The sequence below is a fragment of the Akebia trifoliata genome, chromosome 9, assembly GCF_017979445.1.
Source record: "Akebia trifoliata isolate Shusen 1 chromosome 9, ASM1797944v1, whole genome shotgun sequence".
Taxonomy (NCBI): domain Eukaryota; kingdom Viridiplantae; phylum Streptophyta; class Magnoliopsida; order Ranunculales; family Lardizabalaceae; genus Akebia; species Akebia trifoliata.
Window position 1 is genome coordinate 2,335,060 of NC_141383.1, and position 23,753 is coordinate 2,358,812.

General features: G+C 33.2%; 2 protein-coding genes across 11 annotated transcripts; both read right to left on the reverse strand.

Moving 5' to 3' along the window:
• Nucleotides 1-10,805: 10,805 nt before the first annotated feature.
• Nucleotides 10,806-18,945, reverse strand: LOC147394044 (uncharacterized). Of its 10 annotated transcripts, none has more exons than XM_086453230.1 (9): nt 17,937-18,945; nt 17,502-17,826; nt 16,324-16,414; nt 16,159-16,194; nt 15,850-16,066; nt 13,514-15,351; nt 11,660-12,436; nt 11,414-11,559; nt 10,806-11,254 (listed from the first exon to the last, which is right to left on the reverse strand). In XM_086453230.1, exons 2-6 carry the CDS (start codon nt 17,548-17,550, stop codon nt 14,890-14,892), a joined length of 855 nt encoding a protein of 284 aa, XP_086309356.1. In that variant the 5' UTR covers nt 17,551-17,826; nt 17,937-18,945; the 3' UTR covers nt 10,806-11,254; nt 11,414-11,559; nt 11,660-12,436; nt 13,514-14,889. The 10 variants fall into 10 exon arrangements, with proteins under 10 accessions (XP_086309356.1, XP_086309357.1, XP_086309355.1 ...); XM_086453231.1 differs by having other exon boundaries at nt 16,299-16,414; XM_086453229.1 differs by having other exon boundaries at nt 16,324-16,429.
• A 144-nt stretch (nt 18,946-19,089) lies between these two features.
• LOC147394045 (vacuolar protein sorting-associated protein 29-like) lies at nt 19,090-22,009 on the reverse strand. The gene is made up of 3 exons (XM_086453232.1): nt 21,584-22,009; nt 19,728-19,865; nt 19,090-19,535 (listed from the first exon to the last, which is right to left on the reverse strand). The coding sequence occupies exons 1-3, from the start codon at nt 21,713-21,715 to the stop codon at nt 19,233-19,235; spliced, it is 573 nt and encodes a 190-aa protein (XP_086309358.1). The 5' UTR covers nt 21,716-22,009; the 3' UTR covers nt 19,090-19,232.
• Between the last annotated feature and the right edge of the window lie 1,744 nt (nt 22,010-23,753).

Sequence of the window (23,753 nt, forward strand, 5' to 3'; positions counted from 1 at the left end):
CGAATTCGTACCCAAGGATTGAGGGCGCTTTCACAACATTCCACATCACATGGCGTTATACAAAGATGATTGACATCAAAGTGTGCCACGTATGACAAAATCCATGTGCTAAAGCATTCAAATATTTGACTCAAGAGGACCACGCTTTGGTAAGCGCCAACATGGCTAGTCGAGTAACTTGTACCACACTAAATACTATTAGAACATTTTGTTGAGCCAATAAGATGAGCACAGTGAGAAGATTATGCTAGTACGATTTGGATAAAAATAGTTATCATCGAATCTTTGGGAAAACGACATGTGCTCACAAGAAGCTTTGAGATAATTGAGAGATTTGTGTAATGGACCCAAGGTTGTTAGGCACTAATGGAGGTCAAGGGATGTTTGATGGAGAACGGCCAGCTAGTGTGTGGTGATTGGTGACAATGACTATAAAAGGAGAAGGACTGGGATGTAGTAGGGAACCTTATCCATTCTTTTTTGAGTCGTCTACAATACCTATTGAACATTACCAAATAGACTCAGTAGATGTGATTGGAGGTGTTAGCGTTACACGAGAAAAGTTTTGTTCAATAGACTCCCACCGAATCGATTTCGTAATATTTAGTAGGAAGTTATGTTAGGTAGGATACTTACTGAATTGGGTAAAACAAGGTTAGTTTGAATATATCTAAAAAAATTTATCAAAAAACTCTGTGTTCTTCGATTAGAAATCGTTGTTTTGAAGGTTTTAATAATGATTTTTCCATATTCTCTGATGATTAAATGCAAAAAAGAAAAATTAATAAAAAATAAGATTTTGAAAGAAAAATCTTAAAACCTAAATTTCTCACAAAATTCAAAAGGAGATGAATATGAAGGAGAAGAATAAGAAGATTGAGGAAAAGAGAGAGGTAAATGGTGGAGAAGAATTAGAGAATGGATAGAGAAGATGATTCGGATTTTTTCGATCAATAGATGGAGAAGATGGTGGGTGCATGGAGAAAGGTAAAAATATAATTTCCTTTAAAAATAAAAATTAAAAAAATAAAATGAACGCGGATAACGTAAATGGTGGGTGGAAATAGCACGACTTTTTAAAAATATTTTTGAAAGGGGTTCTACATACAGTTTGGTATTTATTTTTTTCTTTATCAAACTAGATATCCATTATAGGGTCACATTTGCCATTTTATTTTCAAATAAAAGATCATGTTTGTTTTTATAAAATTAGTGAAAAAACTTAAATTATATTTGTTGTTTAGGAGTTATTTAAGATTGGAAATTTATGTGGAATTGAAAAGGAAAATGGTAAGAAGGTAAATTCAATCAAATACCCAGATAAAGGATGTTGTTTTCGTAAAAAATAAATAAATACTAAAATAAGTATATGATCCTTTTGATAAATATTTTTAAAGGATTAGTAGATTTGAGATTACATGACTTTTTTGTGTGTGTAAAACACTCCAAACAAGTAAGGGGAGTTACCATTTTTTTTTTCATGCAATGTGATGTCTATACTTTTGGGATTCTAGGGCGGCTGTGAGGAAAAAAAGAAATAGGTTAACCCATGATGACCAAGCTTCCTTATATAGTATTATAGTTGATGCACCATGTGTGTTGGGAATTAGGGTTTTTAATGGATCGGGTCTGGATCATGGTTGATATGAGACCAAGCAATCAATCCAATAAGAATTTGATAGGACTCTTGTTGGATCAGATCTCAACATTAGGTTTTGAAATTACTATTACGAATACCTAGAGATGGGAGAATAGGTATTATGTCAAATCAAGTCTATTTAAAATTTTAACCAAGCAATACCAAAAGTAGACAATCAGATTTGTAGAAATAACATATAGTAGTAGAGCTCAGAGAAATTCAAAACACATAAAATGCACAGATTTGTAGTAGTTTGGTAACCACGGTCCCTACTCCACCCTCAGAAAGCTTAGAATCTTAAGTTGATGTAGTTTTATTCAATGCTTTCGGATTACAATCGCTTACATAAAAAAACGATCACACCATCACAATACTATGCTAGGGATTTTCACTCGAGCCGTTCTAGGACTTCACAACGAGAAATTTTAGTGGAGTATAACAATAGAACAACTTTCTCTTTTTCTCTAACTCAGAATATTACTAAGAGAAGCATCAGGGAAAAAAAAAACCAGAAGATATGAAAAACTCATAAGTTTTCTATTAGATCTAATAATATTTACCTTTTTTTTTTCTTGATGAAAATCTTTGAAAGGTCTTTCTTATTTATAAAAGAAAAAGAGGGATATAGTTTGAATGAGAAACTCTAACAAACTAGGATAGACTCTGAAGGAGTCAACCAGTTTGAAGGAACCAAAAAACCAAATCTATCTAAAAAAAAATATGGTGATTTGAAATAGAATTAAAAGAGGCCGCAAGATTGCTTCTTAGCGCTCGGTCGACCAAACAGGTATGGGTTGGCTGAGCGTCCAAACTCAAGAGCTTTGAGACTTTCGAGTTTTTTGAGACTTTCGGGTTTGATCGACCGAACAATCTCGATTGTCCGAGTGAACAAATAAAGAGGTTCTTGGGTTTTTTCGCCCGAGAGAGAAAATAATGAGGTTCATGAGTTTCAGGTTTGGTCAACCAAATATGTTCGGTCGTCCGAGGGAGAAGAAAAAGAAGAAACTCATTTTTGGGTTTGGTTGACTGCACATGGGTTAATGTATTGACCAAGTACACTCATACGCTAACCTTGATTTTATTCAGTCCGTTTTTGACCTGTGTTGAACTTGATTTTGTCGTTCATTCTACTTGATCTTGAATTTGTCCTCATTTCTCTTGACACCTCCTTTAAGCTTAATCTTTAATAAAATTTGACTTGGACGATCTATCTTCCAGTTAAGCAAAGCGATCTTTGATGGTGATCGATTACAATGAAGAATAACACAGGAAAATCAATATGATAAAATCTATCTATAGGTTTTGAATCTAATATGATAAAATTTGGATCGGATTGGATCAAGACCAATTTGACATATAAGATCTTCATAAATTAAGAGAGATGTTATAAACACCTCAACTCTTAATTATTACACTCTAATTAAAAATAAAGAAATAAGTAAATGGTTGAGAATAAGTAAAAGTTGGGGTGCCCATAGGAGCACTCTTTTGGTTTTTTTTGTGTGTGCTAGATTTTTATTTTTGGGGTTTAATGTTTTATATAAGCCTAATCATAACTGTAAACAGCTATTAAATTTTTTGAATGAGTGTTATAATGTTTTAAAATGTTGAGATAATAGTTTGAGCTAAACCTTTGTAATGTTTGAAGAGTGTGTTTTAATCTTAAGAGAGTTACTATTGGCCCACCAACTTTTACTAATGCCACACCATTTGTGAGTAATTCTTTAGTGATTTACATAGGAATTGGTGTGGCATTAGTAAAAGTTGGTGCGACAATTACAGCTCACATCTTTAATTGAGGTGTAATAAAAAAAATTAGGGTATAATAAATAAAAGTTGGGTGCCACTAGCAACTCTCTAAAATTTATCAAAGGAATGAGAGATCAGCTGGCTCTTAAGAAACACATGACCCTAAAAGTGTAAACATGAAATCGAAATGGCCATGATTTGTTAGGCTATGAAATTATTGGATCAAACCGGATTGGATTTCAGATCAATCTCCCACTTCTTTTACTGTGCCTCCGGCACGTGGCTATTGTTGCTAGCCCTACTTTATGTACCAAAAACTTGTTGTATTATAATGACACTCTAGTTTTACCCTGTTTGTATAGGTGAACTTTGTAATTTCAAACTTTCAAGCAATACGAATCGAATCAACGACGGACCATTTATTGGCTTTGCTTTCGTTGTTGATTTAATGTTATTTATTTTTATTTTTATTTTTGAGAGATTTATCATGCAAACCTATTTGTTGCAATTTTATTATAAAAACTCCCTTACTCTATCAAGTTTGTCACCCGAGCAAACCTAACTTTATGAATCTGGCTAGCATGACTAACTTAGTAAGATTTCAAATCTTCCTAAAGATTATTGGGCCGACATGGATTATTAAATTAGAAATCTAACACCACATACTTCTAGATTTCATGTAAAAACTTTGATTCAAAAGAATAAAAAGAAAAAAAAAAAAAAAAAAACATTTTTGAACTTGATTGTAGGTGTTGAAACAAATGACTACTGAACTCCCAAATTTAAAACTAAAATACAATAGTAAAATTTAAAGAGTATTTGGAAGAAAAAAAAATCAAAATTTCACCATTAAATCTGCAAGAAAATGCAATGTTGAAAGAGGATAAACCTTATTTCACCATTTTTAAAAGGGGGTGTTATACTGTTTTGTTAATTTTTGTGTTTCTACCTTCCATACATTACACATATTCCTTATTGGACAGCTAATCTAATGCTCTGTTTGGAAAAGTTCTATGTAAAGTTGCTGATGTTAAATTAAGTTGCTGAAATTAAGAGGAAGTTATTGTTGTTGTTGTTGAAGTAACTTGATGAATTGAGTATACTGTTTGGTAACATTCTATCTAATTGTACTGTCAAGATGTTGAATTGTTTGATAACCTGTTGTCTAGAATTTACTGGATAAAATAAAAAATAATATTAAAAAAAGAGATTATTTATCTCATAAGTAATAATATGTTAATTATAAGTATAAACATAAGATTTAATATTAAAAAATAAAATTTTATTTTATTTTTTCTGTATTAAAGTACTTAATATTTATCAAATAAATAATAAATAATTAAATAATATTTTACATCATCATATATATATATATATATGACACTATAAATTTGTTGAACAATCTCATCTTGTACAATATTCATATCAGGAATCAATTCATCATCAATTTCATTTGGTGTCATATTAGACATGCCCCTCTATCAATGTCAATATTTTCATCATCATATTGTGTAAATCAATTATCAGTATCTGATTGTAGTCAGATAGAATTATGCAAGGCCATGTACACACATATAATGTGTTTAAGTTACAAAAGAGTATGAAATCAGCCATTTTAAAATCGAAAATTATTTCTTCAGTATATCGAAATAATGCTCAATAACATTTCTACACAAAGAGTGATAATAGTTCAACCACTGCTCCTTCGTTTTTTATCCTTTATTTTTTTATTTATGAAAATCATGTGTATGATACCTTGTATTATGATATGATGCAAGATATCCCCGTATATTTCGATAACTTGCATCCATTATGTAATATTTTCTTAAAATAATTTAATTCTATCAAAACAATCAAGTTTGAAAATTAAGAACATGTTCAACACGTTGAGGTCTTCGCATGACTTTTCCAACCCGTCCAAAAGTACTACCACTAGTCTTCTTCTAATCTATATGCTTTTGGAAAAATAGATATGGAAGTCTCTTTCAAATAAAAAAGGAATAAGGGTTATTATGAGAGAAAGAATTTGAGATTCCAATGTTTACTTTTTTTTTTTCTATGTTATTTGATTTCTTTATTGCGAAGAAACCTCTTATCTTATATTCCAAATGTCCCTCATACATATAAATATCCATGAAACTATGAAAAAGAGTAATTAATAAGAGAGAGAGAGAGAGAGAGAAAAGATGGGAAGAAAGAAAGAAAGAAAGGGTTCCTCTAATAAAAAGAAGGGAGAAAGTGAAGTTTTTTAGGTCGCTGGTCGTTTGGTTGATTGACTTGTGGAGTTGACTTGTGGGGTAATAGGGAAATGATACTTTTATGGAAAATTATATAGCCGCCAGCAACGTTGGAGGCTTTATGTCCAACGAATACTTATGTTGTCAAGATTTCCATAAAAAAAAAATGTATCATTTAAGAGAAATATGTATTTCTCTTCTCATCTCAGTTACTTTTAGAATAAGCTTTCCTGAAAATTCACGAGGGCTCCACCATCAATTATGATGATTTTATATTATATTATATTATCGCTTATTTTAACAATTATTTATGGTTGGAATACATGGTTCCACTTGTAGGATGGTGGGTTCAATGTATAGTAAAATTGTATTGCTTTTTTTTTTTTTTTCATGAAAATAATTTATTTAATCATTAGGACTTTTAACATAAAAATTTTACATATTTAATATAAGAATTGTGATAAATTGGTGCTTTTTTTTTTAGTATCCTTTCTAACCTAGTAGTTTATAGAATCATAAATATTTGTCCTTCTGTATTTCAATACAAAGGATTTACGATTCTGTGAAAGGAGCATACAAACAGAGTCTAAAAAAGAACGTCAGATCATCACGACTCTTTTTGTAATATTCAAAACAGTTTCATTTGTTACAGTAACTCAGGTTTTTTGACAAAAACACCCAACTTACAATTTACTTAATAAATCCATTGGAAATGTTTTTGTAAATTAAAAGTTCCCCCTCCCTCTCAACCATTTTCATAAATGAATGAGGGAGAAAACTCTCCATTCTCTCTACCAAACAATCATTGGAGTTCACTATTATAAACAGTTCAATTTATATATAAGGAAATTTGTTGGCCAATTTGTAAATAGGCTCGAAAGTGGCCTGTAGTGGATTTTGAGGTTTGATTAGCACTTCATCGTTTATTTTTCAACCCAACAATTGGTAGTTGTATATATAATTCTATCGTATAGTCCACACCTTAAGATATTTTTGAACATGACGCTTCTTACTATCTGCTCTTGATCTCAACCTTATCATATCTGCACTATTGTCACTAAGGTTGGGCACACCTCATGGTGAGCCAAAACAATAATCAGACTAATTTGTGATTACTGATCCCCTCCATTGGAGAATTAGTCAGTCCAACGCCACACAGGTAATCAGCTAGGCATAACTATATTAACTGTCAGTGTAACGGTAAACATTTTCAGTGTAACTATGAAAATGTGGGTGAAATCTATGAGCCCCAAACTTGTCATGTAATTGCCATATCAAATGTAAGACCAGGGCACATCAAATGTATTATTTCATCAGTATCATAATAAATATCTTTTAGGGGTTGAAAGTTGCCAACTAAGAGAAACTGCTACATCCTTTGTAATTTTGCAAATCTTCATAATTATTTTTTGAGTTACAAGTCTCTACCTATAAGTTGAGAAGTATAACTTCGTAAAAAATGAAGAAATAAAGAGAACAAAGATTGCACAGAAAGATTTACGTGATTCAGTAGTGTGCCTATGACCATGGATCAGATCAAGAACAATCACATTTTCTTTCAAATTTTACAGTCCTAGATATCTCTTTTTATAAATCTTGGAGTAGAGAAAAACATACCTGTTTTCCCAAAAATAAAAACCCCCAACCCTTAAGAAAATATTACATAATTGCCTTTTTCATAATCCTAAAAAATTTGGATTAGGAGGAAAGGAGTGCATCCCCTTGCACCTCGTAACTCGGTATATAACCGACAAAATACAAGACATTTACACAACAAACTTCTTATTTAGTAACAGTGGATAACTCACTCTAGAGCTCAATAAAAGAAAACAAATAATCATCATTCGACTATATCTAGATATACTTATAGAATCCCATATCCGACCTTTGCCAAACATATGTTACTCCCCTTATAATAGAGAAATCATACTAGTGGCCCATGGACACACGAAGCCTAATGAATTATCTACACCCATTTAGTCCAAGCACAATCTAAATTGGTAAAGTATTAGAGTTTGAGTTCTCCACAACTGTAGAGCGAATTCTCATAGTCAGCTAAACACTTGGATTGTAATTAACTCTCACATTCAACTTTCAGAAGTCCCACTACTCAGGAGTACAACTCCGTGAACCAAATAGACCCTTTTGTAAGCAATCCTTGTACAACGGATTCACCACTTATCTGTAGAGAAATAGATCCATGAACAATAAAGAAAGAAAATAAAGTAATATGCAAACACACATAAAACACAAAGATTTCTACATAATTCCCACACGTTTGAGGTATGTCCACAGATCACACTGATTCCATTATGAAGAGAAAATTCGCAGTTCCAGATTACACCCTTTCACCGAAAATAGATATACCCCCCACCTCCAAAAATCTAACTAGGATTTTACATAATACGAGTGAAATTATGGAAATACCCTTTCTTTGCAGGGGGCCTTTTCACCCTAGTAAGGTTAGTGTTGAGCTCAACTGGCAACATGTGTAGCTTGATCAACAATACCTCCCTAATAACCAGTACCATCAGACTCAAAAAACCGTAACATTACCTTCTTTAGCTCTTAATATAATCTCTTTAAGCAATATCTTCTATACAACATTTGACTTTGTGGATGATCACAGCAATACATTATCATAAGGTGCAACAAGAGTAAATAACAATGACGTAATTCGAGGAACTCAATCCACATATTGCTCAAATTTGATGGAGGAAAATAATTTACTAGTATAAACTTAGGATAAACTAATTTTAGTTATATTTTTTTTTTTTTTGGCAGGTTTAGGATAATTGTGACCAATGTTCCTCTCAAGAAATTGTTTGTGCCCCAGGAAGAGATCTAAATGCAGATTTACAATCGTCCGATCTGAATAAGTCACAAATTAATGCAGTCTTAAGCTCTATTGCAACAAGTCGATGCAATCATAAGAATTCGGTCAGACTTATTTGGGGTCCTCCTGGGCCGGGAAAAACAACGACAGTACATTGCTTTGGGGACTACTAAAGATGAAATGTAGAACACTTATGTGTGTCCCCCAACTAACATTGCAGTTGTAGAAGTAACTTCATGTCTTGTTAAGTTGGTTAAGGGGTCTCTTCAACACGAATATTACAGATTGGGTGATATTGTGTTATTTGGAAATGGTGAACGAATGAAGATCGATGATCATTATGACCTTCTTGAAGTATTTCTTGATTATCATGTTGATAGAATTGAAGAATGTTTAGGATGGAGGGATAAATTTGATTCGATGATAAAATTGGTTGGAGATCCTAGTCATCTTTATCATAAATATCTACGAAGAACAAGAAAGCAGAATTGTGTCAAAACTTGAACAAAGATAAAAATGGTGAAGCATTGAAGCAATTTGACAACCAAGTTTTAACAATTGTTGAGTTGGTGAGAAATCAATTCCATTATATCGAGACAAATTTGAGGTTTTGTTTAAGAGGTTTGTGCACCCACCTACCTACATCTCATATATCAGTAGAAGTACAAATCATGGAAAGAACCTTCAATTTACTTAATTCTCTAAGAACTTTGTTACATGGTGAGACTTTAACCGAACAAAGAGCTGAGGAAAATCAAGAAAATTGTTGGCTCTTCCAAGTTGGAGTTATGTCGGAGAAGAGATGAATTACTTCAAATACTTAAATATCTTCATGAAAAAATTAATGTGCCCGATTTTTCTGAAACTATGATCCGAGAATTGTGTTTAGAAAAGGCTTCCCTCCTAATTTGTACTGCTTCGAGCTCCGCTAGCTTACATGAATCGAAACCATTGGACTTGTTGGTTATTGATGAAGCTGCCCAGCTTAAGGAATGTGAATCTGCTATTCTCTTACAACTCCGTAGTGTCCGACATGCTATTCTCATAGGCGATGAGTGTCAATTGCCTGCAATGGTTCAAAGCAAGGTTTGTTCTTTTTCTTTGCTTCTATATTCCTTTGTCTTTGCTTATTATATACCGTAAATTATCATTGCATGAGCTGAATATGATGAAATTTCTGATTCTGGCTAATAGTTCATTTTAATTCCCAAAACATGAAGAGCGAGCTCATAGATATTTCTATGTAACAAGCTCACTAATATTAAGGTAGAGAGAAAGCTGATATTTATTTCAAGGGTTTTGTTAACATGTGCCCTATGAGCCCACGTTTAGGTGCATTAAATACACCTTTGAAATTGAATTTCCTAGTAAGGTGGATTTAATGCACCTTAATCTGGTAGTGAACTTGTGAGAAGTCACTTTTCCAATAAATATCAATGATCTCACTATCTTATATCAGCAAGATCATCATTTTGAAATACCTGTAATCTCGCTCATCATGTTTTCAGGAATTAAAATGAAGAAGAGTGAACAAGAACGGGAATTTCATCAAATTCCAAAATCGTTGCTTTTAAAACAATTAGTTTCATAGCGCTTTCTAAACAATGAAATCAACAATTTCAGTGCTTTGTTGTACAATTTTACAGCTTTTAGACTTCTTTAAATGTTGCAATTTCATTACTTTCTCAGAAAAATGCAGGTTTATCCTACTTTGACACATTTTAAATTGGCGATTTTACTGCGAACTTTAAACCTTAGACTAGTATCTATTAAGCAAATTTTCTTATATTTATGGGGGAAAAAAAAAACGACTATTTGAAAAGTTGAAAATTATCTAAATATTAAAAAAAAAAAAGGATCAACCAGGCTTAATTTTAAGAACATCAACCGAGTTGAAGGATGGTTATGGCTTTAGATTTGAAAAGTGCCCAGACATGATCGAATTAAACCAAGGTCTGCCCAAAGCATGGGTATAACCCACATGAAGTTTCCAAACATCACTCCATTAGTTGTCTGAACAAGCACCAAGCCTTGGAAATTGCAATGAAGCTGAAAGCATACCCAATACAAACTAGAATGCTCATAGAAAGTATCGTCAACCAAATTTGTAAGAAAAATTTATCTATTTATCACTTCTGTTTTCCACCAAAGGATTATCTAAAAAAATTGGGATCAACAATGTAGCATAACGTATGAAGTTTTCTTTATAAACCAAATGAAAATAAGATTGAGAAAGCAAGTTGGCCGAGCTAACCTACCAAGCGCAATCAAGTACAAACTGATGCAAACAAACATCTTCCTCTATTGGTCTTGGGATGGACTATATAGATTAACATATTAAAAATATTAATAATAAAAATAAATATTATTATTCACCCGGACTTTCTTTTTTATCCACAACCACCATAGTCATTAGCTTCGTTAACTGTATAAAACTAGAAAAATTAATCACTCTAGATCCAATACTTTCCTTAAACTTTCAATAGTAAATAAGCAATTCATGTAACAATAGAAATCTATATTTACCAATGTCCATTTTCCATATCAATATAAAAAAAATGCATGAAAGCTACCTCTTCTTGTTTTAGTTCTTTTTCTTATTTTTCTTCGACTTGGAATTCTCCTTATTACTGCTGCTTTGGGCTCTTGTTGTAACACTGGCCTGTGAAGGATCGCCAGTAGTATTTGCATCATCTTTCAAGAACATAGAATCTAACAAAGGTTGTATGGTTGGCCTCCTCGCCCGCAACTTTCCAAGAAGCTGTTTAACTCTCGAAATATTTTTTTTTACCACTGAAAGATAAGAAAAACTCACAAATTTCAGCATATACATATTAACACAAAAATGGATCCAAAGAAATATTAATCTGTTGGGTTGTTCAAAAGCAAAATGGATTCTAAAACATAGACATACCGGCTAAAATGTTTGTAACTTTGTGTATCTAAACTGACCTTGCACTCAAAGCAGTTGAGAGCTGTTTTAATTCATCAAGCATGCTTTTGGTTTCTCTAGATAGGCTCCCATCTTCATTGCCAGAAGGGCTCTTTTGATTCAATTTGGTCATTGTAGCATCAAGAATGCAGATGGATTCAGCCACCTTCATCAGCACACATAACAGAACATCTTTAGATATGTTTCTGATCAAGAAAAGAGGAAAAAAAATGGCAATAGATTGGTATTTAGAAAGTATTTTTTACTTTTGTTTGGATAAAATTAAAGTGAGATAGATTGGTATTTAGTCTCCGTGGGAACGATACTTTCTCATCACTTTATGACTTGTTTCGATACATATACTTGCGTGTGTAAATTAGACAACACTGTCTCATGGTAAGATCATGAACCTCATCAATATAGACAAAGTACATTTCCTCACCCATGTAGCTTCCACGTCTCAGTCGACGATGAAGGTCAATAACTAAATCTGCCAAATCAAAATCACCATTCTCCAGCTTCTTGTTCTCATAATAAAAAAAAGTATCATAAATTATCTTTGTTCTCTCCCTATCCAAATTGGATACCCAACCCTCAGATGGTAAAAGATAATCCTCCCGGATCAATTTCCCATCACAAATCTGACAATCTTTTCACCCACCTTTTATATGAGAAATTATCTAAGTAAAAACTGTAAAAGAATCAAGCTTCTTAGTTTTCTGGTTGTTGAAATGAGGCCAATAAGATGAATCAAACAGGTCATAAGTAACCTCCTTTGTTCTTATGAAAGCTTGTAAGGCAATTGAACACCAAATTCCACTTTTTACAAGAGAAAGGTCTCTTACATCATGAAATCGATCAAAGTACGATTTCTCCATACTTCCATCAAGCATTATCAAGAACTTTTGAAAAGTTATAACAAGTGGATAGAACTTTGGTGGAATATCAATGAAACGATCTGGGATATCCTTGAATTCAATCGTGTCATCAATCATATCAGTTGAACTGTGTTACCCCGAAAAATCACCCCCACAGGTAATATGCTGGTACAAAACAATGAATAAAACAAGAAATTAGTGAATATAAACTGAAAAGATTACTTGAACTCTAAATATAAACTTTCTAGATGATCTAAGACAATCATACACAATGCAAAGCAATACTTTCCATGGAATAGTTAGTTCAAATGAGCCGCCTAAATGCTATGCAATTTGAATATTAAAATAATTGTTACCCAAAAATAATAATAAAAGGAAAAAAAAATAGGAAGAAAATATATTTAAATGATTATTTTAACTAGAACACAATTGATCTAGCCTATGGTGAACCATCCCATTTTCTGGATCCCATTTTAGATCTCAAAAAATAATATTAGTTGACGTAATTGATTAATCAACACAATCCAATGATAGGCTGTTTTTCTTCTAAATGATTCACAATGTTACTTCTAATCATCCAAAAGAATGATTTTTTTTTTATTATAGGTAAGGCAGCTTTTAATACTATCAGTAACTTGGTGATAATCTAATAAATAATCTAAGAGGCCTTGCAAGTACACCAATTGTACACCTACAGCACTAATGCAATCCGCACACATTCTACATGATTCAGTGCTTAGATTTGATGAACTTGGGGTTAAAAGCATTTTCAAAGACCAAATATGAAAGAAATAAGTTGGTTTCCCACTTTATTTGCGAAGCATCGTACTTTGAAAAATCATAAGATAAAGAGGACTACATATTTGGAATGGAATTTTTACATTCTATCATTGTACAAGTCTTGGGTCCACATGAGCTTCTGACCCTAAGGAGGTGTAACCCCAAGCTTGGGATAGAAATTCCCTATTTTTGGAAAAATTGCACAGTGGTTTACGCTTAAGGAGTGCATTATGCTTCTAAGAGAAAGCTTTGGGGAAACCTTGATGGGATATAAACATCACACAATGTATGAGTATTTCTAGCCACCCCAATGTTTTTAGTCATATAACTAATAACACAATTACGATAAGAGAAAACTCTGCAGCAAATTAAAACAAAAACAGAAGCCTAAGTTAACAAATTATAATTTACAAAAAAAAAAAAAAAATTACATAACTTGAAATATTTAAGTAATCTACGAACTTTTCAAGTGAGAAACGTGGTTCTTGACAGCTGAACATAGTTTTGGGCTGACAGTGACAAACATTTGCCATACAACGGTCTGCTTAGTCTCTACATTGCTCTCTACAATCTCATTTCTCTTGAGAAAATCCATACTTGTGTCACTCTTAACTTCGTAGAATCCTTCCGAAGAAAAGACAGTGCAGTTGTTCCTTTTGAATCAATTTATTAGTTAAAACAGTTGTTTTCCCGGTCCCAGACCTTCCAAGGATAAAAGTACTTCTTGGAAAAATAATTATCTCCAATTCCTGGTCTGTTACTTCAAATGGAAGATCGATCTCTCTTCCATCACGTCCAGAGAGTAAGTGGCCCACAAGACCGGATGATAAGGAGTAAAATTTCATCAGTAATAGACACTCATTCACCTTTGAGTTCTCAACGTAACTTCTTCCATCAAATGTATTAGTACTTGAACCATTGACAGCTTTAGTTCTACTAGGGTTTTTAAATTGGATAATAAAGGTCGACCAAGTCATTGGTACTTCCAAGTCTCTGCACACTCCAAAAAGAAAGGAATGGTCCACAGAACAACAACAAAGCCTTATACTGAAGACATTGAATCGAAATAAAAATGAGCAAGCCAATAGATTACTTTCAAGGATTCGAATTTTCAGAGTAAAATCTTATGAAAAACTAAATGATATGTTTTTCATTATAGAAAAGTCTAAAATTATAAAACATCTAGAGTTGAACGATAAACAAATGTTTGAAACATAAAAGTGCAAAACACACAATTAAAAGAGGAAATATCACTTGTATAACAAGTAAAAAAAAAAAATTTACTTGTAAGCAATAATGTGAGGTAAGTTGAAAAACATTGACCCTCCACCCCCCACCACTAAATTGGAATGCACGATGGAGACCACCTATCATGTTTTAAGGTCCGTTGCATTTAAAAATGCTCCGGCAAACATTCAGTTTTTTTGACATAGAAGAACAAAACTTTGAAAATTTTCAAATGTCTCGCAATGTTTTGAAATGTTTCACAAAATATATTAGCACTTACACAAAAACAAAATTTAATGAAAGTCAAATGTTTCATAATATTTCCCGAAACATATCAGATGCAATGTTTTGATTAAGCAAAAAAAATATATTTGTTACTTTTGAGATTCTTTGAATCAAATAAAAAGACTTTTGCAACATTTTATATGCATCATATGCAATGGTTTGAGATTCTTATGTTTATTTCAAAATGTTTCAAAGCATTTCTAATATGCATTAATGTGAAAAAATGTGATTTTTTATTTATTTAAAAAACGTAAAAATTAATTTTATATATTATTTATGGACAAAACCTAAAATTTAATGTATAAAATGAGTTTTTCGATTCTGTTTTAAATTTCAGAAAACTCAAAACAACTGAATGATACGAGATTTAAGATCTTGTCATATATTATTATTATTATTTCATCGGATTGATAATAACAAGGATAATGGGGCATACCTTCAATACGTTTCTCCTTGCAGTGGTTGACAAAATCATTAGTGCACATCCCAAAGATGTTATCCAAACGCTTAATTAGTTTTGGTATTTCCTCCAATGGTAAGATATCCCAAACCTTCAACACTTGAGTATACATTGACTGTTTCGTTATGTCAATTGTACAAATCAGATACAATCCTTCAACCTTGAATTGTTTCACAAGCTGTGAGGAGCCTTTGCACACGGTGTCTACATTCCTCTTCCTTGGGTGCCAGCCACTTGAAAGTCTTAGCAATACATCAATAACTTTCTTCTTTGTCTCAATTGACTTCAAACTTCTAAATGTTTTCCTAAAATCATCACTGAAAAGAACCTGTCGATATGGAAAAAAAGGACAAAACCTCAAAATCTATATAAAAGATAGATCTACCAAATTATGGGCAGAAATTTGAACAAATCTCACTATTGAAACAAATGATAAAGGTTTTACTATAAAGAGCTGTCATTGGCATCCCAACTTTTACTCATTACACACCAATTAAAAATATAAAAAAATAAATGAATGGTTCAGAATTAAGTAAAGTTGGGGTGCCATAAGCTCTCTCATTATTACTTTTTTAGATTTCTATTTTTAGATTTTGGATTTTATATGGACATAATCCTAGTTGTGAACAACTTCTGAAATTGTTTGAATGAATGTTATAATGTTTTTGTAATGTTGAGATAATAAGTTAGAGCCAAATCTTTGTAATGCTTGAATAGTGTGTTTTAATCTTTAATGGGGGTGTGATAAATAATTTAAGAAACTGGAGTGTAATAAGTAAAAGTTGGGGTGCCAATAGTAGCTCTCTAACTATAATATGCAATTTACCTTCCACCTTTCACTTTTGAAAAATATTCTATCTCCCTTAAATAAGTCATCCAATTGATCAAGCTCTCTCTTGACATGCAATATTGCTTTAGCCAAGTCCTTATCTTCATTTGTGTCAAAGAAGCACTTACGATCCTTCGCATCTCTGACCAATTCTGCCCAAACAGACTTTCTGTTTACCAAAGTTGTTTCTTTTCCCAAAATCCAAAGGCATCGTCTACAAAGGAAGCAAACATGTATTTAAGTAACACAGAGTCACCATATTCACCATAAATAAAGGGTGGAAAAGAAGAAGCAAACAATCCGTACTTGGCCCTTGTCAAAGCATCGTTAGTGCGCTGTGGACTGCATAGGAAACCAATTGATCCACCACAATTAGATCTAACAGTGGAAATTATAATAATGTCTTCCTCACCACCCTGGAACCCATCAATGGACTTAACCCTTACAGAGAAGTCATCGAGCTTTTCATACTTTTTTCCAAGTTTCTCTTGAATTGCAGCAACTTGAGCAGCATAAGGAGATACCATGCCAATGCTAAGCTTTGATTTTGAGCCATTCCATTCTGTAACAATAAAAGCTAATTACGCAAAACTGTCATGGATTAATTGAAGAAATCGAGAATCATAACAGAAAACAAAGGCAATTGCACGATAAAAGGTTATTTTAGTTATTTAGAGAACAAACTAACTGGATTATAGGTGTGGATTGTAATTTTATGTCTTGATGAAAATAACCTTGATAACATTAATATTAAATGCAACTGTGGAGGCATTTTGGTCTTCCAAATTTGGTGTCAACAAACACTTATTCGTCATTTTCTCAATTTAATAGCAAAGATTTTAGCGAACTAGAGCAAAATATTCATATGTGAATGAAAAATGCTTCGGTGAGAACATGTTATGGATGTGGGTCAACTCAAAGATGGGCCCAATAAATTAAGCAAACCTATGCAGATTATCTCCTTTACATTAGAAGATTTATAACTAAATACAAAATTAAAAGGTGTGCCACATAAGGTAATAAACTAAGATGACCATGCATATGCAAATACTAATGTAGGTCATTCAACCAAAGGTGCCGGCTTAGCTAAGTTGGTAAGCCATGTACTGTGTTGATCTCACGACCTTGGTTTAAAATCCGTCGAACCCACGTTCACTTTTGCTGACCACTAATCCTTTCTTGCCTTGCCAAAAAAGAGATAAGGTTGATCTACCTTTTTTTTTCCTTTAATAAACTTGTCTACTTATCATAAATAATAATATTTTGCAACAAGATCTGTTAATATATTATTTCCAAACTTTCCTAACAAAACAATTAAGAAAATTTCTCAGAGTTAGTTACTAGTCAATAGTACAATGGCAATTAGACAAATTGTAAGTTTGTTAAAAGTCCGTGAATGTTATTTCCACAACCTGGGTTCAAAACCCACCTTCACCTACTAATTACTGAAACACAAAAAAAAAAAAAGGAAAAAAAAAAAAGAAAAAAGAAAATAGTCATCCTATTTTTGAAAGGATAGTAAGGAGGGAGAGAAGAAAAAAGATGGGGAAAATCAGATGACTTTTATGTTTCCTTAAAACATATAGAACTAGAAAGGATATGGTGATGGTCTATGAATAATACAGCCATTTAAATCACAATAAACATACCTTGAAAAAGGTTCCGCACTATTTTCATTACAACAGCTACTTCCACCATATTTTTTCAGCTATGTCCAACACAATCCAATACCTCTCTTCCATCAGCAATATTTATGATGTAGGGACCATACATAGGCCCAGGAAGCTATTTTCTTTCATAACTTCGACTCCGAACATTAGGTGCATCCAAGATCTTGTTGTGATAAAACTTAGCATTTGGGAATGAACTTTTTTTAGGATGCATTCTATACTGCATATCGAGAAGAAGCTTTTGATGTCCCAGTAAACTCAACCTTTCAAATAGACTTCTTCCAAAGCCAGCTTTATCAGAAATCTAATCAAAGAAAGATAAAGAACATCATCTATTAATATTAAAATGGAGAGAATTTTAACGTGCCCATCAGAAAAAGAAAAAAAAAATCTATTTGGATAGATAATTTATACCTTGCTCGAGACCATCATGGGTAGTTGACACTCATCGCCAAATAGAATGGCATGCCGTATACCCGTATGTTGTAAGGGAATCGCTGATTCACATTCTTTTAATTGGGCAGCTTCATCAATAACCAACAAGTCTAATGGCTCAATTTCCACAGAATGCAGCTTATATGAGCTATAGAAGCGGTACAGAAAATGAGAGAAGCAGCTTGAAAACAAAACTCCCTGACTGAATATATGTTTGTATAATTGGGAAGGTTTAGATCATCAAGAGAACAAGAAAGAGATCTTAGAACATAGAGGCATTCCATTCTGGTCTTGTAAAGTAGAGTTGAAGCACAACATTTAACCGATTCACATTCATTCTCTATTACTTCTTTTAGTGCAAACAGTTCCTCTAGTTCTTTGTTAACCACATCATCTCGAAACAATATACTTTCAAAAGATTCACGCTCACTTAGAAGAGAAACCATGTTTTGTACATTGGGTTTCAAAATGAAGCATACGGGGAGATGGGTGCATAGAATCCTGACATAATTTCTGAGTGATGATAAGAAAGAACTAAACCATTTTCTCCTGAACTCAAGAAATGAAATTTCGGCAATCTCGCTAGTTTCATTTTCCTTTCCAATTTCATTTTAATATGTAATTCCCTTACCCCATTTTAAGTAAATGGTTCACATGATTCGACTTGCTAGACTTCACACCATCTACACTAATTAATAACATAATTTTTTTTTAATAATATTGTAAATAAATTAGTTCCAATGTATTAATAGATTAATCTTAAGGTAAAATATAAAAATTATTTAATGTGAATTTTGATCAACAATATTCATCCTTCTCAATGAAGAATTCATGATGCAACCCTTATTTATCTAGGCCAACAATGTAGTGTAAATGGGATACTAGATGACAGAGTCTGAAGAAGATAGCTTGTCTACAAATAGTGTAAATGTGAGATAGCAGGGTTGTCTTGTTTATCCTCATTCCATGAATCTTATGCAAATATATATGAGATGGCAAGATTGTTCTGCTTACTCTCACCCCATGAACCTTATTTTCCTGTTTTGGATCGATTGCAGCTATCATAGACACATTTTTATGAAAATAACATAAAAACCTACTGGAAACATTCAAGATTTATAACAAGCACGCATCAAGACTGGGTTGACCTTCATCCCCTAGCAATTAAAATATTCATGAATTAAATTGTGAGTGACCACCAAGTCCTCTAAACCACCATTCATCTACATAAAGCTTTGATTAGATTCCAAAGAAGCAATTTAGGCTTTGTTCAGTTCAGTGTGCTGACTGTGTTGTGGCCGTCTTCTTGAAATCAATCTTGTCTACTTTCACCTCTCCATCAATGAGTTCGTAAACATAGACCACAACTCGCAGCGCATCGATGTCCATGAGGACAAAGCTTGGGTTAGCATCATAGGTGATGCTGCTGTAGGCACCTGTGGCAGAACCAGGGTTTATAACAACACCGCCCTCGTGTTTGTACGCCTTGAACTGATGAGTGTGGCCCGTCACTAGAATGTCCACATCCAACTGCCTCTGGAGCATGGCTAGAGAGTCCAGGTCCCCCCATGGGATAACCTTCAGTTTACCAAACCAACCAGGAAAAATGATAAAATTAGTATACCAAGGATTTCCCATCTATAGATCAAAAGTTATTAGAGAAACATTTTTGAAATGCCCATCCATTTGTAATCTTAAGATACAAACCACTTCTGTCGAAGGTAGAACAAACGATAATATTTAGGTAGAGGGAGGTGAAAGGAGAAAAACCTGATGACCATGACATAGTCCAAGCTTGAATTGACCAATGGTGAGAGTCTTGGTCTCAGGATACCGTGCATCTTCATCGTATTCACCTCGAGTAATGTGCATGTCAGGGCAAAGACTCCTCAAGTAATCATGAACTTCCTGTTTGTGACCAACATTATAAAAACAGTTACTAAGTAAAAAAAAAAAAAAATACTACATTTTATTTTTATTTTAATGGATAAAGAAGATAAGAAATCAGAAGACGAATTTTTCTGCAATGATGTTAGAACACGCCATCATGGTTTACTTTAGTTACATGCCGGGATTTGGGTTGTTTGATCAGTATGCCTGGATTGGTCTATGGTGACAAATCATGTGAGAACATAAAGAGAAAAGCTAATTACTTACTAAGGAAATCATGGTAACTCTAAAGATAAGGGATTTCCTGATTTCCTAACCCATACACTCTGGACATATGAGGAGGATCAGAATCACCATTATAGTGGTCCTAGGTACAACCATACAAGAACTAATAGGCTGAAAATCAACGGAATCTATCTGATCAATTTGATTCTTTTAGATGAGCCAAAAGAAATTACAAGCACTTTAGAAAAAAAAGTCCAACGGACAGATGGTCACAATCATCTGATCAGGATGATTTCTGACCACGCAGATCTCAAAGATGAGGACTCATCATATGTGAGCAACAATCCACCTCTTGTATATGCGCATGTTGAAAAAGTGAGAAGAGAGTGCATGACCTTCATCTCCAATGATGGTCAGCCATACTTCTCACATAAAATAGTGCGTCAAATTCCAAAGATGGATGCATTTTTTTTCTTTCTAAATCCTATTTGAACCTCAAAGAAAAATGTTCTGATGATTTCCTAGTCTAGTAAAAGTGTCCAAAAATGTTAATGTATGTCCCAAAACTTGAGTCCTAGCAGAAGTTGGACAACTTTAGATTGCAAGGATAAAAGCCTAGGAGAAGTGAAAAAGAAAAAAATATCTACAAGACTAACCAAAGATAGGAACCTCATCACGAATATTGAGGTTTATCATCATGTGGAGAAAGAAAAATCTGTGATCAGAGGACGTCCAATTGACTTTTAGAGATTCTCCAATTGTCTTTATTTTAAAATGTAAATAGATCCCAGACTTCTCTTATTGACTTGAGAACATATTGGCGATGATGATTCCACATCCTCTGCATGCTTGCTTCTTTTATATCATTAAATTTTAATAGATACACCACCACCAGCACCAATAACAATAAAGCTAGATCCCAGAGATTTGAGGTCGACTAAATGAATTATGTTCGTCCATTCCACTCTGTTCAAGCTCAAGTCTTTTGTTATAGAGACTGAGTTGAACATTTGAATCAAAACAATTTAGTCATTTTTTTTAATGACAGGAGTTATCTTCAGTCAATTGCTACTTGCCTGCAACTTTGAGCAATGTTTCAATTATGCAGCAAGTACAGCTAAAAAACTTACGAACACAACGTGTAATGATTGAGTAGAAAGAAACAATTCCGAAAACAACGAAACAAAAATATCGGATTCCAGTATCCATCCAACCATTGATCATTAAACATAGAAATTACACTCATAATCCATAAGAAAGAATCATGAACTAATATATTACTGTGCTCTACAACAATTTAGTATGAAATCATCATTTGTAACCATTGTGAGACAAAGTTCAATTTTTGAAATTAGATGATCAATCAAACCTAATACTACACAGGAAAATAACAAAATTAAGGCAATCGAGTTCAATTTTTCGACAAAGTAATAGAGAATCCACACAATTAAAAAAGAAGAACAAGAACAAGAGAACGAGAGATAGAGATTGCAATCGCAAAAAGGGCTTACTTTAATGCAGAGATTTCCAGTGCAAATGAGGTGCTGGATCTTACCAGGAACAAGCATGGATTTGAATTTCGCAGGTAGATCAGATGCCCTATGAGGGATGTGAAGATCCCCTAAAGCTAACACCAATACCATTCTTCCAAAATCTCTTTTTTACAACACAACAACCACTTCGATGTTTAAACTTACTTGGTCGAGATCTGAACAAACAAATTAAAACCTTGATTGCTAATGTCACAGAAAGAACTCGAACTACAATCCCAATTTTTCAAACAAGAAGATAAAAAAACCATCTGTGGATCCAATTGGAAGAACAAATAGAGAGAACAGCAGATCAGATGGAACAACGCAAGCGAATGGATCGATGGTGCTTATGTAAATTAGGGGAAAACTGGAATTTTTTTCGATGATTTAGGTGTAGGAGGGTACGCATAATCCACTACACATTTCTTTAGGGAGCTGATATTGGCACCCTAAATTTTACTTATCACACGCCAATTAAAAATGTGAAACACTTTCCTTACTAACATAGTAAGATTTTAAGACTTACTAAGGCACGTTTTGCTGAATGGATATCCGCATCAGCAATCTAACACCACAGCCTACTAGATTTCATCGAAAAATTAAAATTCAAAACATGAAATTCGAAAAACTATTTCTTTTGAGCTTGATCCAAGGTTTTGAAAGTGGTCAGCTTGGTTTTGAAAGTAGTCAATTTGAAATAGACTTGTCAAACGTATCAAAAACTTGTCCGAGACAACTTGGTATCTTGCAAGGACAAGACGAGACACGAAACTGAGTTTTAAAACCATGATGTCAATGGGTGTCGTCTATCCAGACACCATTGAATCTAATGTTGATGAAGTGTAATTTGTCATTTAAAACTAAAGAGTTTGACGAAGGTACTTAGCTAAACGGTGAAGGCTTGAGGAGAGTTGATCCCATGATGTAGGCTCAAAATCCATTGAGCCCACCTTTACCTCCATTAACCACTAACCCTAAATGTCCAAAGAATTAGTGTGGTGGAGGAATAATTTTTATAACAAAAAAAAAACTTTAAATAGGGCATCAACATTGAATGATATCCTTTTTCCTTGTATTTTTGGCCCTTCATATTATTTTTAATTTTTTTTTTATACAAAAAGTTTTCCTTAGTTGTTAGAGCTTAAAATAATTTATTGAACTTCTATTATGATACTCAGTCATATTTCTTATAAAATAGCAGATTTTAATAAAATATTGACAATATCTCTAAAATGTTACTTAGTCATATTTCTTATAAAATAACAGATTTTAATAAAATATTGACAGTATCTCTAAAATGTGACTTGAGTGTAATGACCAAACTTTGATATCATTGAAAATAGGGAAAATTACTTAAAAGACCCTTACAAAAGGGTTTCTTTCTAAATAGTCCCTAAGTCTTGCTCAGTAGCTTGACAATATATTTAGTAAACTTTTCTTTCTAAATGATCCCTTGTATTGTCGAGTTCACAAATTTTACCATCGAACTTGACGCTTTTTTATTTAGTATCAAGTTCACAATTTTTACTCTCGAACTCACCACTATTTGCTATCGAGTTCACCACTTTTTATTTATTGTCTAACTCAATGCTTTTTAATTACTATTGAGTTCACCACTTTTTAAATAAAAGGTGGTGAACTCGACACTGGTAAAACCCACTCATTTTCAATTTTTGAGTTTTTTCGACTAAAATACATGGAAAGATTGACTATAAACTTCATATTAGGGGTGCAAGTTAATTCGGTTCAAATCGAGAATCGAACCAAACCGTGAGATTTGGATTGATTTGGTTTGGTTTAAACTGATACCGGTTCGATTTCGGATTGAAAAAATGGAGAACCGATGGATTCGATTTGGTTCTCGATTCAGACTTTATATATAACCGAACCCATATAAGATTTTTAACAAAAACCCTAAACATCACTTTCGTTTTTTCCCTCTACTCTCTCTCTCTCTCTATCATCTCTTGCAGTGAACCTGTGATTGTGAGTTCAAATCTGGTGGTCGGCGATCGACGGTTCTCCCTCCCCCCCCCCCCCTCTCTCTCTCTCTCGTGAAATTTTATGCGATTATGCGGCGTGCTACAACTAACCTGCGACTGCGGGCTCAAATCTGATGGCCGACGGTTGGAGGTCATCCCTCTCTCTC